Source organism: Bubalus kerabau, chromosome 4, assembly GCF_029407905.1.
Source record: "Bubalus kerabau isolate K-KA32 ecotype Philippines breed swamp buffalo chromosome 4, PCC_UOA_SB_1v2, whole genome shotgun sequence".
NCBI lineage: Eukaryota > Metazoa > Chordata > Mammalia > Artiodactyla > Bovidae > Bubalus > Bubalus kerabau.
This window is the reverse complement of record NC_073627.1, coordinates 144,548,683-144,563,516: the sequence shown is the minus strand read 5'-3', so window position 1 is coordinate 144,563,516 and position 14,834 is coordinate 144,548,683. Positions and strand designations below refer to the sequence as shown.

General features: G+C 39.4%; 1 protein-coding gene across 6 annotated transcripts; it reads left to right on the top strand.

Annotated features, from left to right (window-relative positions):
* Positions 1 to 625: 625 nt before the first annotated feature.
* QNG1 (Q-nucleotide N-glycosylase 1) lies at positions 626 to 12,908 on the top strand. Of its 6 annotated transcripts, none has more exons than XM_055578934.1 (4): positions 626 to 737; positions 1,830 to 2,053; positions 9,720 to 9,915; positions 12,068 to 12,908. In XM_055578934.1, the coding sequence occupies exons 2-4, from the start codon at positions 1,880 to 1,882 to the stop codon at positions 12,298 to 12,300; spliced, it is 603 nt and encodes a 200-aa protein (XP_055434909.1). In that variant the 5' UTR covers positions 626 to 737; positions 1,830 to 1,879; the 3' UTR covers positions 12,301 to 12,908. The 6 variants fall into 6 exon arrangements, with proteins under 6 accessions (XP_055434909.1, XP_055434908.1, XP_055434910.1 ...); XM_055578933.1 differs by having other exon boundaries at positions 628 to 737; positions 1,794 to 2,053; XM_055578935.1 differs by lacking the exon at positions 626 to 737 and adding an exon at positions 744 to 911.
* The last annotated feature ends 1,926 nt before the right edge of the window (positions 12,909 to 14,834 follow it).

Genomic DNA, 14,834 nt, shown 5'->3' with positions numbered 1-14,834 from the left:
ACTTCTCCAAACATTCCAACTAGTCCTAAATCTCCCAATGGGCCAGGTGTGCTTATTTGCTCAGTCCTGCCCGACTCTGCAACCCCATGGACGGTAGCCTACCAGGCTTCTCCGTCCATGGGGATTCTCCAGGCAAGAATATTGGAGTGGGTTGCCATTTCCTAATCCAGGGAATCTCAACCCGGAGATCGAACCCAGGTCTCCCGCATTGCTGACGGATCCTTTACCGTCTGAGCCACCAAAGGGGCCAAAATACAGCAAAATGAAGAGGACTGCCTGGGGGATAGGGATTGGGGGGACCGCCAACCCGTGTCGCAGTCTTGGGGTGGCTCGGTCCCCGACACTATGACCCATGGCCATAAAGTTCCTCGAGTCCCAGGAACTTGGCTGCAGCGTGTCGCCAACGGTGTCCTGCCCAGACTTCGCCCTCAGTAGGCAGGAGAGGCGCGGGAGCCGAGTGAGAGCAACACAGTACACCGGTTGGAGTAGCTGAAACTCGGGCCACAGCGCTCTCGCAGGCCCACCTGCCCTGGGGAGGGTGGGTGCACAGGCAAATCAGCTAAGTCCTCAGGTCTTAAGTTGGGTAACTCCCAGTAGGCGCGCGACCGACTCTCGGAGGCGGTTTCCAGACCTTCAGAACCGGAAGCGGGTCTGGGCGCGCGCCCGGGCCCTAGTGGGCGGAGCCCCCCTCCCGGAAGTGCCTGCAGCCTCGGGCTGGTTTTCGCGGTGCCCCAGTGGTGCGCGCGGGGCCGTAGGGGCTTGGGGAACGTCGGTTCTCTTATCCTCTCTGAGAGGGCGGGAGCCTGTTAGGGCAAAGATCCCGCGGTGGGAAGGGAGGGAAAGTCGTAGGGGACTCTGGCCTCTGTCCCTGCTAGAGAGGGAAGGGCGTTTGGCCAGCCCGCGGGCAAAAGGTCGGTTCCTGTTCCACAGAAGTGCGGGATGGATGGGCTTCTGACTCCCAGGGAGTCTGCAAAATTCATTGCCGAGAACAGTCGAGATGTGTTCATTGATGACGGAGGCGTGCGGAGGGTGGCCGAGCTGCTGCTGGCCAAGGCCACGGGGCCCGAGCTGCGCATTGGGGGCTGGAAGGCGATTCACGAGCTGAACCCTAGGGGCACTGACGAGGCCGCCGTTAACTGGGTGTTCGTGACAGACACGCTCAACTTCTCCTTCTGGTCAGAGAGTGACGAGCATAAATGTCTGGTGGGGTTCGGGGGAAAGACGTACAGTGGGTACTGGTCCCTGTGCGCCGCGGTCAACAGAGCTCTGGACGAAGGTTGGTACCCCTACTCTCGGTCAGACCCAGTGGCGTTGAGATTTCATTTTACTGGGAGGGTCCCACAGAGTGGGTTGGGACATGGAATAATGTATTGATAAGACGAATTTATTGCCGGTACCTCTGCTTAAAAGTACGAGAAGAAGCTGGCATGAAATCTTTCTTCAGTGTGAAATGATTCTGATTTTAATACTTAGCACTGTCGCAGCTAAGACTGAAAGTCGGTTTTCTTAGGAACGCCACTCTGATGATATCTGAGGAGCAAAGGGACAAATATTATCCCACACTCTACACAGTCAAAATACATTTGGTGTAATATTACAATTGTTAGAAGTGGATGAGTAAGTACAGACAAGCAAATACAGAATGAGGGATCTGTTTCTGATTTTTAATTATTCATCTACTTTTAATTCATTCCTGTAATACTTAAGTGGTTTCAATTGTATGTTGTAAAAGCAAGGACCTAATGAATATAAAAGTATGACATTGTTCCTCTGTATGTGCTTTTCTTCCTAAGGGATCCCAATAACTAGTGCTTCCTACTATGCCACAGTGACCCTTGATGAGGTTCGGCATATACTCCGGTCTGACACAGATGTCCCCATGCCTTTGATAGAAGAGAGGCATCGGATTCTCAATGAAACCGGGAAAATTCTGCTTGAGAAGTTTGGAGGCTCTTTTCTTAATTGTGTCCAAAAAAGTGATAAAAGTGCTCAGAAGTTATTGTACCTGGTAGTTGAAAACTTTCCTTCTTACAGAGATGTGACTCAGTTTGAGGTGAGTTGCTCCCCTTCTAGAGATTTTAGAGTTCTTAATTATCTTCCCATAGATCTCTCTTTTACTTTCAGAACTCCTTTCGAGAATAAAAATTTAAATTCTGGAATTTTTTCCTAATGGAACCGAGGAACAGTAACAAAATTCTTAAGCAGTGTTAAAAAGACATTACTTCTCTTAATGTTTTCTAATCAGTATATTTCCTTTATTCTTTTGTCCTTTACAATGTTTCAAACCTAAGAAAACGCTAGACTTAACATGATGTCACTTAGGGATAGTGAGGTCCTTTTAATACTTCAAAAACTTTACTTCATTGGATAAGAATCAGAATGTATACTAAATTTTCTCTTAAAAAAATTTCTTGTTGAGTTCTAATGTATATATACTATGTATTTTCTTTTTCATGCACAGGGTAGTTTAACAGTATTATTTGCTCTATGGTACAAAGACTACCCTGGTGGCTCAGACGGTAAAGCGTCTTCCTACAATGCAGGAGACCCAGGTTCAGTACCTGAGTCGGGAAGATCTCTTGGAGAAGGAAATGGCAACCCACTCCAGTATTCTTGCCTGGAGAATCCCATGGATGAAGAAGCCTGGTAGGCTACAGTCCATGGGGTCACAAAGAGTCGGACATAACTGAGTGACTTCACTTCACTTCTTCACAAAAAAATTTAAGTAGGCATACTTTTTAAACGGTGAACATTTAGTATACTCTCCTAGTATACACCTGGATTTTATTTTTGTATAATTCTTTTAGAATTCATTATCACTGTGTATTTTAACTGTTGAATAGAATTGAAAGTAACTTAAGAGGGACCATATATATAAATCTCTTGACTAAGTTAATAAGTACTTATGTCAACTTGAAATTTTATAGCTACCCTTTTGTAATCACAACAACTAAAATGACTGGTAATATTGTTCAAATCTCTCTTTATGATTTATAAGGTATTTGCATGCACACACTCTCATTTGATCCACAGAACAATTCTGTAGGGCTAAGGACAAGGAGCATTATAGTCCTATTTGTAGACTTGGAACCAAAGTCTCAAAAATAGAAAGGTTAGCTAATGTACAATATCTTAGGTCATTTAGTCAAGAAATAGCTAGCTTTTCAGTTCTACTGTAAAGTGAAAGATGCCTGATTATGTTAAGATTCTTTTAATTGCAAGTGACAGACACAAAACAAGATTTGGAGATAAATATCCAGGATCAGGGACTCAAAGCCATGGGGATTCAGTCCTCTCTTCTTTGTTTCTGTTGACTCCATTTTTCTCTTACCGCAGACCAACTTTCTCCATGAAGTAGAAAAGCAGATAACTGATAGGACCTACTGTATAGCACAGAGAACTCTGCTCAGGCTCTGTTATAGCCTACTCTGTAACTCTACTCAATACTCTATAGTGGGAAAAGAGTTCCCCATTTTATCACTTTAGCTACCAGGGAGAGAGGGAGGAACTCTCTTGCTTCCAGTTCTAAAACTCCTGGACAAGGACTGATTGACCTGGCATGGATTATGACCAGTTAAGTGTGCCTGTGGAGAGTAGTATGGATGGGACACAGGCGGTTCCTAGGGAAGAGACCCTAGGCCACTTTGAACTTCATTCTCTTCTGAGGAACCATTTTATTAATGCAGAGGTTCCTATGAGCTTTATCTTAGTCTTCAAAGTATGTCATTTCAACCTTGTTTTTCAGGAAATTTGGATCAAGTTCCTTATTTCATGCTGGCCATTTAAATATATTAAACAGTGTATAAAAGAAATCAAACTGTCATTCATGTTGCTTGGAATCTGTGTATTCCAGAATCAACGTGGTTGTTGTAGAAGAAGGGCTAAGATTAAATTTAACATGACTTTAGGATGCTGGCTCAGTTGGTAAAGAATCTGCCCGCAATGCGGGAGACTTGGGTTCGATCCCTGGGTTGGGAAGATCCCCTGGAGAAGGGAAAGGCTATCCATTCCAGTATTCTGACCTGGAGAATTCCATGGAGTGTGTAGTTCATGGGGTCTCAAAGAGGCGGACACAACTGAGCGACTTTCACTTGCTTACTCCCTTACTAGGATGGAATGAATTCAGGACATCATGTAGTTGTTTACTTTCAAGTTGTCCTGAATTTTTGTTTCTGTGAGAGAAAGGAGTGAATTTTTTTGGTAGATAAGATTGAGTTAGTAAGCATTTGCTGAAATTCTCTTTTATTTACAGCAGACTGCTTTCTTTTCATTTGTTGTATATGCTGAGAAGTTCAATTAGAAACTGTACCAGGATATAGATTAATTTTTAAGGCTGATAACACATTTTTTTTTTTTTTCCTTTTTGGCCACACCATGCGGCATGTAGGCTTTTAGTCCCTTACTGGATATTGAACCTGTGCCCCCTGTATTTGAAACTCAGAGTCTTAACCACTGGACTGCCAGGGAAGTCCAAGACTGATACATTTTAAAAGGAAAATTAGTACCTGAGCCATTTCCCATCAGTACTCATTTCTAAAATACATTCTTACAGAAAATTCCCCAAAATGTAACAAAAATCAAATTTAAACATTTTAGTACTTTCTTAAAGAAGCTTCCCTGGTGGCTCAGACTGTAAAGCATCTGCCTGCAATGCAGGAGACCGGGCTTCGATTCCTGGGTCAGGAAGATCCCCTGGAGAAGGAAATAGCAATCCATTCCAGCACTCTTGCCTGGAAAATCCCATGGATGGAGGAGCCTGATAGGCTACAGTCCATGGGGTCGCAGAGTCGGACACGACTGAGCGACTGCACTTTCACTTTCACTTAAAGAAGTATTACTACATTTTTTCATTTTTCATTTATATTTTCATAAGATTATGATTATTGTTACTCCAAAGCACTATATTTCTTGAATCCCTGTGATTCCTCACATAACACTGAGTGTATAGTGAGGACTCAGTCCTTTGATTAGTTAATTTTAAGTTACCTTTGCATATTTATTTATTTTTAAAATTTTTTATGGAGTATAGTTGATTTACAATGTTGGGTTAGTTTCTGGTGACATAAATAATTCACCAAAGCGAATCAGTTATACATATGTGTACTCTTTATTATTTTTTTATTTTTTTGTCCACTCTTTTTTAGATTCTTTTCCCATTGCAGAATATTGAGTAGAGTTCTCTGTGCTATACAGTAGGTCTTATTAGTTATCTACTTTGTATATAGTAGTGTGTATATGTCAATCCCAATCTTCCAAATGATTTCCCCCCCGCCCAACTTTCCACCCCTGGTAACCATAAGTTTGTTTTCTATTCTGTGATTCTGCATATTCATTTAAAAGATAAACGAATAATTAAAGCACTTTGCTCAATTCCTTGTCTAAAGGAATTCTGATGAACTTTTGGTACTGCTGCTGAATTCAGAAAGTGATAAAATCAAATGTATTTTAAAAAATTTAGTTGGTTATTTATTGGCTGCACTGGGTCTTTGTTGCTGTGCTTGGGCTTTTCTCTAGTTGTGGCAAGCAGGGGCTACTCTCTAGTTGTAGTGCAGGGCTTCTCATTGTGGTGGCATCTCTTGTTGCAGAGCACAGGTTCTATGTGTGTGGGCTTCAGTAGTTGCCACACTTTGGGCTCAGTAGTTGTGGCTCCTGGGCTGTAGAGCTTGGGCTCCATAGTTGTGGCACATGCGCTCAGTTGCTCTGAGGCATGTGGAATCTTCCTAGGCCAGGGATCGAACCCATGTCCCTTGAGTTGGCAGGTATATTCTTATCCACTGTACCACCAGGGAAGTCCTCAAATGTCTTTCTATACATATTTAAAAAATTTTCTAATTGCAAAAGTAAAACAAATTAATTATAGAATTTGGATAGTACAGAGAAGCAGTCTTTATTCTGCCAAGAGGTAACCATTGTTCACAATTTGGTCTTTTTCTGTGTGTGACTATATATATATATATATATGTATAGAGACTATAGATATATATATGAGCTGGGAAGAAATATGCTATATAAACTATTTTAGAATTTAATATATTATGAGCATCTATGTCAGTAAAAATTCTTTCACAGCACAGTTTTTTTCCATGCTACTCTTCTTAATGGCTTCATAGTACTCCACTGTATTGATGCACATTACCATAATTATTTGCCCAAACTATTTTACCACAATAATTGTGATATATAGTTTTATTTTTTAATTAAATTTTATATCTTATTGTTTCCAGTTTTATGTAAAAATAAGCAATATTGCACAGCAGTTTAACACCCGTAATTATTTTCTTAGAATGGATTCCCCATAATGGGATTACTGAGTTAGAGTGTGGCCAGGATTTTCAGACTTATAATACATAAAAATGGTTACTCTTCTCCAGGAAAACAATAACAAAGAGGATCAGCAGTAGCATATTTGAGTGTCCTTTTCCCTACTCCTTCATAATATGATAGTAGTATCAATTGCTGTATTTTTTAATCTTCAGCAAGTTACTAAAAATAGTTATAATTGTTTTTAATGTTACACTTATTTACTGAGATTATCATTCATTTTTAGACATTGTGAACAAGTTAGTGAAGTTAGAGAATTTGTCTAAATGAAACAGTTTAGATGACTGATTTCTCAACCTGGCTGTGCCCCAGAATCAGGAGACTTCAGAATTCAGATACATTTCCAAAGCACCACCATCAAAGATTCTGATTGCTGGGTAAAAGAACTTTATTTTTTAAAACTCTTAAAGTGACTCTGATTTAGAATATTCAGTAACTATTGTTGTTTAGTTGCTAAGTCATGTCTGAGTCTTTTTCAACCCCAGTGACTGTAGCCCGCCAGGCTCCTCTGTCCATGGGATTTTCCAGGCAGGAATACTGGAGTGGGTTGCCATTTCCTTCTCCAGGGCAACTTCCAATCCAGGGATTAATAAACCTGCATCTCCAGTGTTGGCAGGTGGATTCTTTATCACTGAGCCATCAGGGAAGCCCATTCAGTAACTATATAAAAGCCCTAATTAACAAATCAACTTCCTTTATGCTGACATACTGATAAATATACATGAAAAGCTTGAGCTTTTCTCCCCTGGTGGTTAGGAATCCGCCTGCAATTCGGGAAACCTGGCTTTGATCCCTGGGTTGGGAAGATCCCCTGGAGGAGAGCATGGCAACCCACTCCAATATTCTTGCCTGGAGAATCCTCATGGACAGAGGAGCCTGGTGGGCAATAGTCCGTGGGGTTGCAAAGAGTCAGATAGGACTGAGTGACTAAGCATAATTGATAACATGTTACGTTATGATTAAGCATTTGTAATTCTTGACCTTTCTATTTGTTCATGATAAGTTTGTTGCAGAAAATCAACTCATGGTTATAGTGTTTTACATTGATTATTATTTTATAAAGGTACTATTTTGAAAATATTTTATTTGCAAAGCAAAGCTTTAATGCAAAGCATTATGGTACATATGTGTTATGTACTTAGTTGCTCAGTCATGTCTGACTCTTTGCGACCCCATGGGCTGTGGCCCACCAGGCTCCTCTGTCCATGGGATTTTCCAGGCAAGAATAATGAGGTAGGTTGCCATGCCCTCCTCCAGGGGATCTTCCCAACCCAGGGATTGAACCCAGGTCTCCCGCCTTGCAGGAGGATTCTTTACCATCTGAGCCACCAGGGAAGCCCTATGGAACATATAGGGAATTGTTACTAGAGAATTTACTGGTATTTTCAGTGATATCAGTTAATATTTTAGAGATGTAGATTTGGTTACTAAATTATTTGACTACTAAAAACCATATCAGCTTGTTAAAAAATGCTTTATAGGTGATTTGAATTTATTTTTAGATTCTTCACTTGAATTTGTTTTTGTTTTCATTTTAGGGTATTATAATCTAACCTTCATGATATCCTAGTTGGCTACCATGAAAACAGTGCTCATGATGTGACAATTTGTGTTTTGTTAGATGCTGGCACTGATTTTGTTATATAAGTCTGGCTCCTCGATTTTTCCTGTTTGCTCTATGCATGCATGCATGTTAAGGTGTTTCAGTCATGTCCAACTCTTTGCAACCCTATAGACTGTAGCCTGCCAGGCTTCTCTGTCCATGGGAATCTCCAGACATCGTGCTCTCCTCCAGGGGATCTTCCCAAGCCAGGGATTGAACCCATATCTCTTATGTCTCCTGAATTTGCAGGAGGGTTCTTTACCACTAGTGCCACCTGGGACGCCCTTGCTCTATGAATCTTGTTAAAAATAGGAGACAATAGCTTCTATTATAATATATATTATGATTAATACTTCTTTTTGGAACAGTTTTATTTTGTGAATTAAGTTTTATGCTTGCTGTTCAATAAAGTTTACTTGAATTAGAAATCTAGTTACCATCTACAAGTCCAGCATCCATAAAGGAACAATTTCCAGGTTGTCATATTTTGGTAGGTTTGGGAATATAGATTATTCCCAGATGATATAGAAATATTTCTTAGTAGTAATTACTTCCCCCATCACTCAATGTAATTTACAGACTTTACACCGAAAAATGAGTGTATGTATTTGCCCTAAAAAACAAAATATTCTGTTTCTTAGTGGTGGCTTTAGAAAATTTAGTTAAAAAGAATGGAAAACTTAGTTTACTTAGAAAAAGTACATCTGGATTGATTGCAGGGGGTATTCTTTAAGGTTAAACAATATTAAGTTATTTCTCATTAGGATAGTATAGCAATATTTTTAAAAGAAGTAGTTTTAATGGAGTTTTTTTTTTAATAAAGGAATCTATATTATCATCTTAAAGAATTTTTATATGGAGTCTATACTTGAAGAATTTAATTTCATTCTTTATTTACTTCTTTATGTCATTTACTTATTTAAACATTCTCCAAGGTGGTCAGAATGTGTTTTGGGAGCCAGTGATACTTTTTCAGTTAGCAGACTCACAGTTATAAAAGATGATTTGAGGTCATTAGCCTTGGTATTAAGACTAGGAGTAGATTGTAATTATGTTTTTCCACAGTCAGTGCTAATGAGCATTTGTAGTTTTATAGAGAATTTTTGAGTTAAATTATGACCCATTGTCTTATAATGCTTGGTTAACTTTGTTTCTGCCATGTATAAATATAATTGGTAGCTTATTTTGTTATATGGACTTAAATATTGACTTGGACTGTTTCCAAAAATTGTTGACTTGATAAATTCTAGCTGTTGATCAGTTGTGTGTTTATCTCTGAAATAAGTTAATCATTTTATCTGAAAGGAAATGGTTAAAAAAATGGATATTGTAATTCTCTTCAAAAGTAAGTTCAGGGATGATTATTTTTTCTTTCATATGCTTCTATATTTTATATAATTAATGTGAATTATGTTGCAGTCAGAAAAGTATATATATATATTTTAAGAAACTTTCTAAAGAAATGCTATCTAGCCCTTAAACATAGTAAGCAGATAAATTATAGTGGCACAGAAATATGTATATAAAGTAATGTCATTGGAAAAGAACTAAGTAGTACCATGATGACATGAATTGTATTTTATGTGTTTTGAAAAATAAAGGAAATAAACCTGGAGTGATAGAGATAATTTAATATCTATAGACTCCCTTTTTTTCTATAAAAGGTCTATAAATTCTTACCGAAGAGTAAGATTATTTACCCTTGAAAAAATGTTTTCGATGTGTACCTTTTTTTAATAGCATACATAAGGCTTTCAGATACCCAGGTAACATTCATATTCTCTTCATTCATCAGGGGAAAAGAATTTCTTTTTACAAAAGGGCCCAAATCCTGGTGGCAGATACGTGGAGTGTATTAGAGGGGAAAGGAGATGGCTGCTTTAAGGACATCTCCAGTATCACCATGTTTGCCGACTATAGATTACCTCAGGTTCTCGTTTACCTGGGAGCCCTGAAATACTCCAATGAACTACTGGAGAAGCTTCTCAAAGGTTTGCTAGCTTAATTAAGACATTCTTTGTTATACTGTGAATTGTTCAGTCTTTGTCATTTCTTTCACAAAAGGTCTTCCCTTAAAAAAAAACAAAACACTATTATTGTTAAAAGCACATGTAAAGAATGCAAAGGCAATTAAATTATAGAGAAAATTGCTGTTTGTTTTTTACACCATGGAATATGGTTATTGCTGGAAATCACACTATCTGGACATCATCATTTCAGAGTCTTACATTAAAATGACACCTACATTTATGTCACATGAAGGTGTGCAACACTAAGACAGTTCAGGTTTGTATTCAAAGTGTTATTAATTAAGCTTAAGAGCACACTACACTGTGAAATAAAAAGTGGGCTGAGAGATAAATATGTACTGGATTTTGAGTGAGGAGGCTCCAGGGTCTGCTGCTGGTTTATCTTGCACAAGTCACTGACTTTTCTAGGCTTATTTATTTGCCATAAGTATAGATAATTGTGTTTGTATGAAAAGTAACTTTTCGCTTTTTGAATATTCCTTTGCATAAGGAAAATAATTATATTGTACAATTTTCATGTTAATTTCTCTTTTAGGGGCAATATTTTCAGCTACTTTTTTCTTTATTTTTAAAAGAAGTTGTTTTTATGATTGAGTAATTTTCTCCCGTCAAATAGATTTCAATCACCCAAAATAAGAATGACACAGCATATAAAGGTACCATTATTCCTATGGTTGCTTCTACCAGATTTTTATGTAGCCTTGGGCAATCCATTTTGCCCATTTCCTCATTTGAAAAATAGCAAGCTGTTCTATGTCATAATACTCATGTCTGGGATCATTAATTGTTGAATACCTTTAAAGGGACAACCTTTAGCAGTCAGGGCTTCTTCTACATACAGCCATATTCAGTTGATTTTTTTTTGGGGGGGGGGGTGTATGCAATACACATTCCTATCTTTATAAACACTTTCTTGCCTGGTTTCCCCCACCCAAATTTTCTTTTATTCAGTTCAAATCCTACACATCCAAAAAGGCTTAACTCAAATGCTAAGTCAGTGTCTGTTCCTCCACTTGCCCCAAGGATCAGAGATAGAGATAAGGAAGGGAGGAAAGTAACAATTTAAGATCCCAAGTGACAGAATGGAACCAGTGGGGGTAGGGCATTTCCTCTAGGTCTCAGTGGATCACAGGGCTTCTCAGCTACTGTGAAGCTCTGTGCAAGCGTACCGATTGGTGGCCTGAGGCCAAATATAGCTTGCAGATGTGTTTTGTTTGGCTTGAACTGTGTTTTAAGCAATTTTTAATTAGTTATCAACACTTGACAATTAGATTTCACGTGAAATTCAATTTTCTGATTTCCAAGAGAAGAAAAATGCTCAAACTTTGGGGTCTACCTTGACGGGGCAGCATATGCTCTCTAATTGATCACATTTTGCATCCAGCTGCTGCATCCACTTACTCTATCTGCCTCATCTTTAATGACAGTTGAGTTGCTAAGCCCAATTCTAGTCTCCCTGGCAAAGCACTGCCAGTGTCTACCTTGCAGGATCAGATATACTCTGGAGATAAGCACTGAATACCTGTAGGATCTAGCGGCTCTGTATTCAGGCAGAGCTGACAGAAGGATCCTGACTCTGAAGAACAAGAATGGTTTTCCTTGCTCAAACTAAGAACTTTGATCTCCTAGGTTTTTCTTGATGTCCCCAAGACAACATTAAGTTCTCAAGGGTAAGGGAGGTGCTGTTTATTTGGCCCCCTGGGAGTCCTCCAAATTTTGCAGTAATTTTTTTTCTCCAACATCAAACCCAAATTTTAAATCCTCTCTTTTAAATAATTTAATAATCTTGCTGTCATATTTTCAAATGTATGGCTCACCCATATTCAATTAGCAGATATTTATTGGGGAGCTAGTATATGCAAGGGGCCATGCTAGGTCCTATGAATATTGAGACAATCAAATCAGACACGATCCCTGTCCATGTGGAACTTAACTTGCAATTTTGAACTAATGCCAGAGTTTAGACATGGTTTAAATTACCAAAAATAAATAAAGTCTGAGATTTACAATTTTAAAATGAGTACTGTTTACTGCATTTTGTCCTACAGTAAAGTTTTGAATACATTTTATTTCATTGACTATTAGTGCTTATTTTTCTTTTTCTTCCTTGCAGGAGAAATGCTTTTTTATGGGAATAGGCAAGAGGTGGAAATCAGAGGGTGCTCAGTTTGGTGTGTCGAGCTGATCAGGGATTGTCTTCTGGAGCTTATTGAAAAAAAGGGTGAAAAAACTACTGGAGAGATCAATTCCATTCTTCTGGATTATTACTTATGGGACTATGCCCGTGATCACAGGGAAGATATGAAAGGAATTCCATTTCATCGTACACGTTGCATATATTATTGACCCATAGTGTCAACTGATCCTAAGAAATTCCTTGTATCATAATTATTTATACAATTCTTCTTTGATATTAAGAGAAAGTGGTAGAGGTTACAGCAACAAGAAAATTGATTAGCCAGACTCTCTTAAAATCTTTTCCTGACATATCACCCTGTATTCCCAATTTTATCCTTTGTTTGCTTGTTTAATTTTGACTGTATTTTCCCTTTCTATAGATACATGAGAGAAATGAAGAAAATTTAATGCTTTCTTTAAATCTCAGATTTTTTAAAATTAATCATGTCTTATAATGATCTTTAGTGATAATATTTCATCCATTCAATCGGTATCTTTTTTCACGGTATAGTAATTTTCTGTGTACCATAATCATTTGATACGAGAGAGAGTAGGGTCTTTGCTGTATTGAATTGTATGTATATGAATACAATATGAATACATATACATACAAATATGTAATTGAATGCTGCCACTCTTATAGACATCAATCTTGACAGATATTTTAAAACTTTTTGTTGATTAACATAATGATTTTCAATTTAGGATATCTATTTTTTTTTCAGAGTAACTACATTGGAACTTATTGAATAAAGATTTTTCAAACATTTCTTAAATATGGAATGAATTGTTTCATTAAATAGAATTTACCAGATATATTATTTTAAAGTTTACTTGAATTTGATTATCTATGTTGTAGGACTCTCATTTCTCAGCTTCACCACCACTTTTGTCTAATGTGGTTAGTCATTCAGTCATGTCCAACTCTTTGTGACCCCACATACTATACCCTGCCAGGCTCCTCTTTCCATGGGATTCTCCAGGCAAGAATACTGGAGTGGGTTGCCATGCCCTCCTCCAGGGGATCTTCCCAACTCAGGAATCAAACCCAGGTCTCCCACACTGCAGGGGAATTCTTTACAGTCTGAGCCACCAGGGAAGCCCATCGTCTTAACATAATCTTGATTTTTGTTAATTATTGACCTTGTCACCTCACTGTGTGTAAATTAGGGAAAGCTTGGAGAAGGCGATAGCACCCCACTCCAGTACTCTTGCCGGAAAATCCCTTGGGCGGAGGAGCCTGGTAGGCTGCAGTCCATGGGGTTGCTAAGAGTTGGACATGACTGAGCAACTTCACTTTCACTTTTCACTTTCATGCATTGGAGAAGGAAATGGCAACCCACTGCAGTGTTCTTGCCTGGAGAATCCCAGGGACGGGGGAGCCTGGTGGGCTGCCGTCTATGGGGTCGCACAGAGTCTGGCACGACTGAAGTGACTTGGTGGCAGCAGCCCTTTCTCCAAGCACTTTACTGCCATCTGCTGGAAACTTGTCAGAGTAACTTTACAAATGAGTGGGAATGTGAATGGGGCACCCAAGTCCTATACTGCCCCTTTTTTTTTTTTAATTGGAGTGTAGTTGCTTTACAATGTTGTATTAGTTTATATTGTACAGCAAAGTGAATCATCCATATGTTTACGTATATCCCCTTTTTAAATTTCCTTCCCTTTTAGGTCACCACAGAGCACTGAGTAGAGTTCCCTGTGCTATACAGTAAGTTCTCATTGGTTATCTATTTTATACACAGTAGCATATATACCGGAGAAGGCGATGGCACCCCACTCCAGTACTCTTGCCTGGAAAACCCATGGATGGAGGAGCCTGGTGGGCTGCAGTCCATGGGGTCGCGAAGAGTCGGACACGACTGAGCGACTTCACTTTCACTTTTCACTTTCATGCATTGGAGAAGGAAATGGCAACCCACTCCAGTGTTCTTGCCTGGAGAATCCCAGGGACGGGGGAGCCTGGTGGGCTGCCATCTATGGGGTCACACAGAGTCGGACACGACTGAAGTGACTTGGCAGTAGTGGCAGTGCCAGCATATATACATCAATCCCAATCACCCAATTTATCCCACTCCTTCCCTCCTTGGCGTTCATACATTTGTTCTTTACATCTGTGTCTCTGTTTCCGTTTTTCTGATAGGCTTATCTGTACCACTTTTCCAGACTCCACATATATGTGTTAATATACAATATTTGTTACCTCTTTCTGACTCACTTCACTATGTATAACAGTCTCTAGGTCCGTCCACGTCTCTGCAAATGGGACAATTTTGTTCCTTTTTGTGAGTGAGTTAAAAAGCTCTCACCCCAGAAGTAGTGGTCTTGTATCTATCTCTCCCCTTTGTGACTAAGGGGAAGATGATCTCGTCCCTAGTTCTAGGGGTGGACCCAAGTTAATAAGAATGGTTTCTTATTCATGGTAATCCTATTCTCTGTCTGTTATTGCTCTATGCTATGCTATGCTAAGTCACTTCAGTCGTGTCCGACTCGGTGTGACCCCATAGACGGCAGCCACCAGGCTCCCCCGTCCCTGGGATTCTCCAGGCAAGAACACTGGAGTGGGTTGCCATTTCCTTCTCCAACGCATGAAAGTGAAAAGTGAAAGCCAAGTCGCTCAGTCATGTCCGACTCTTAGCGACCCCATGAACTGCAGCCTACCAGGCTCCTCCATCCATGGGATTTTCCAGGCAAAAGTACTG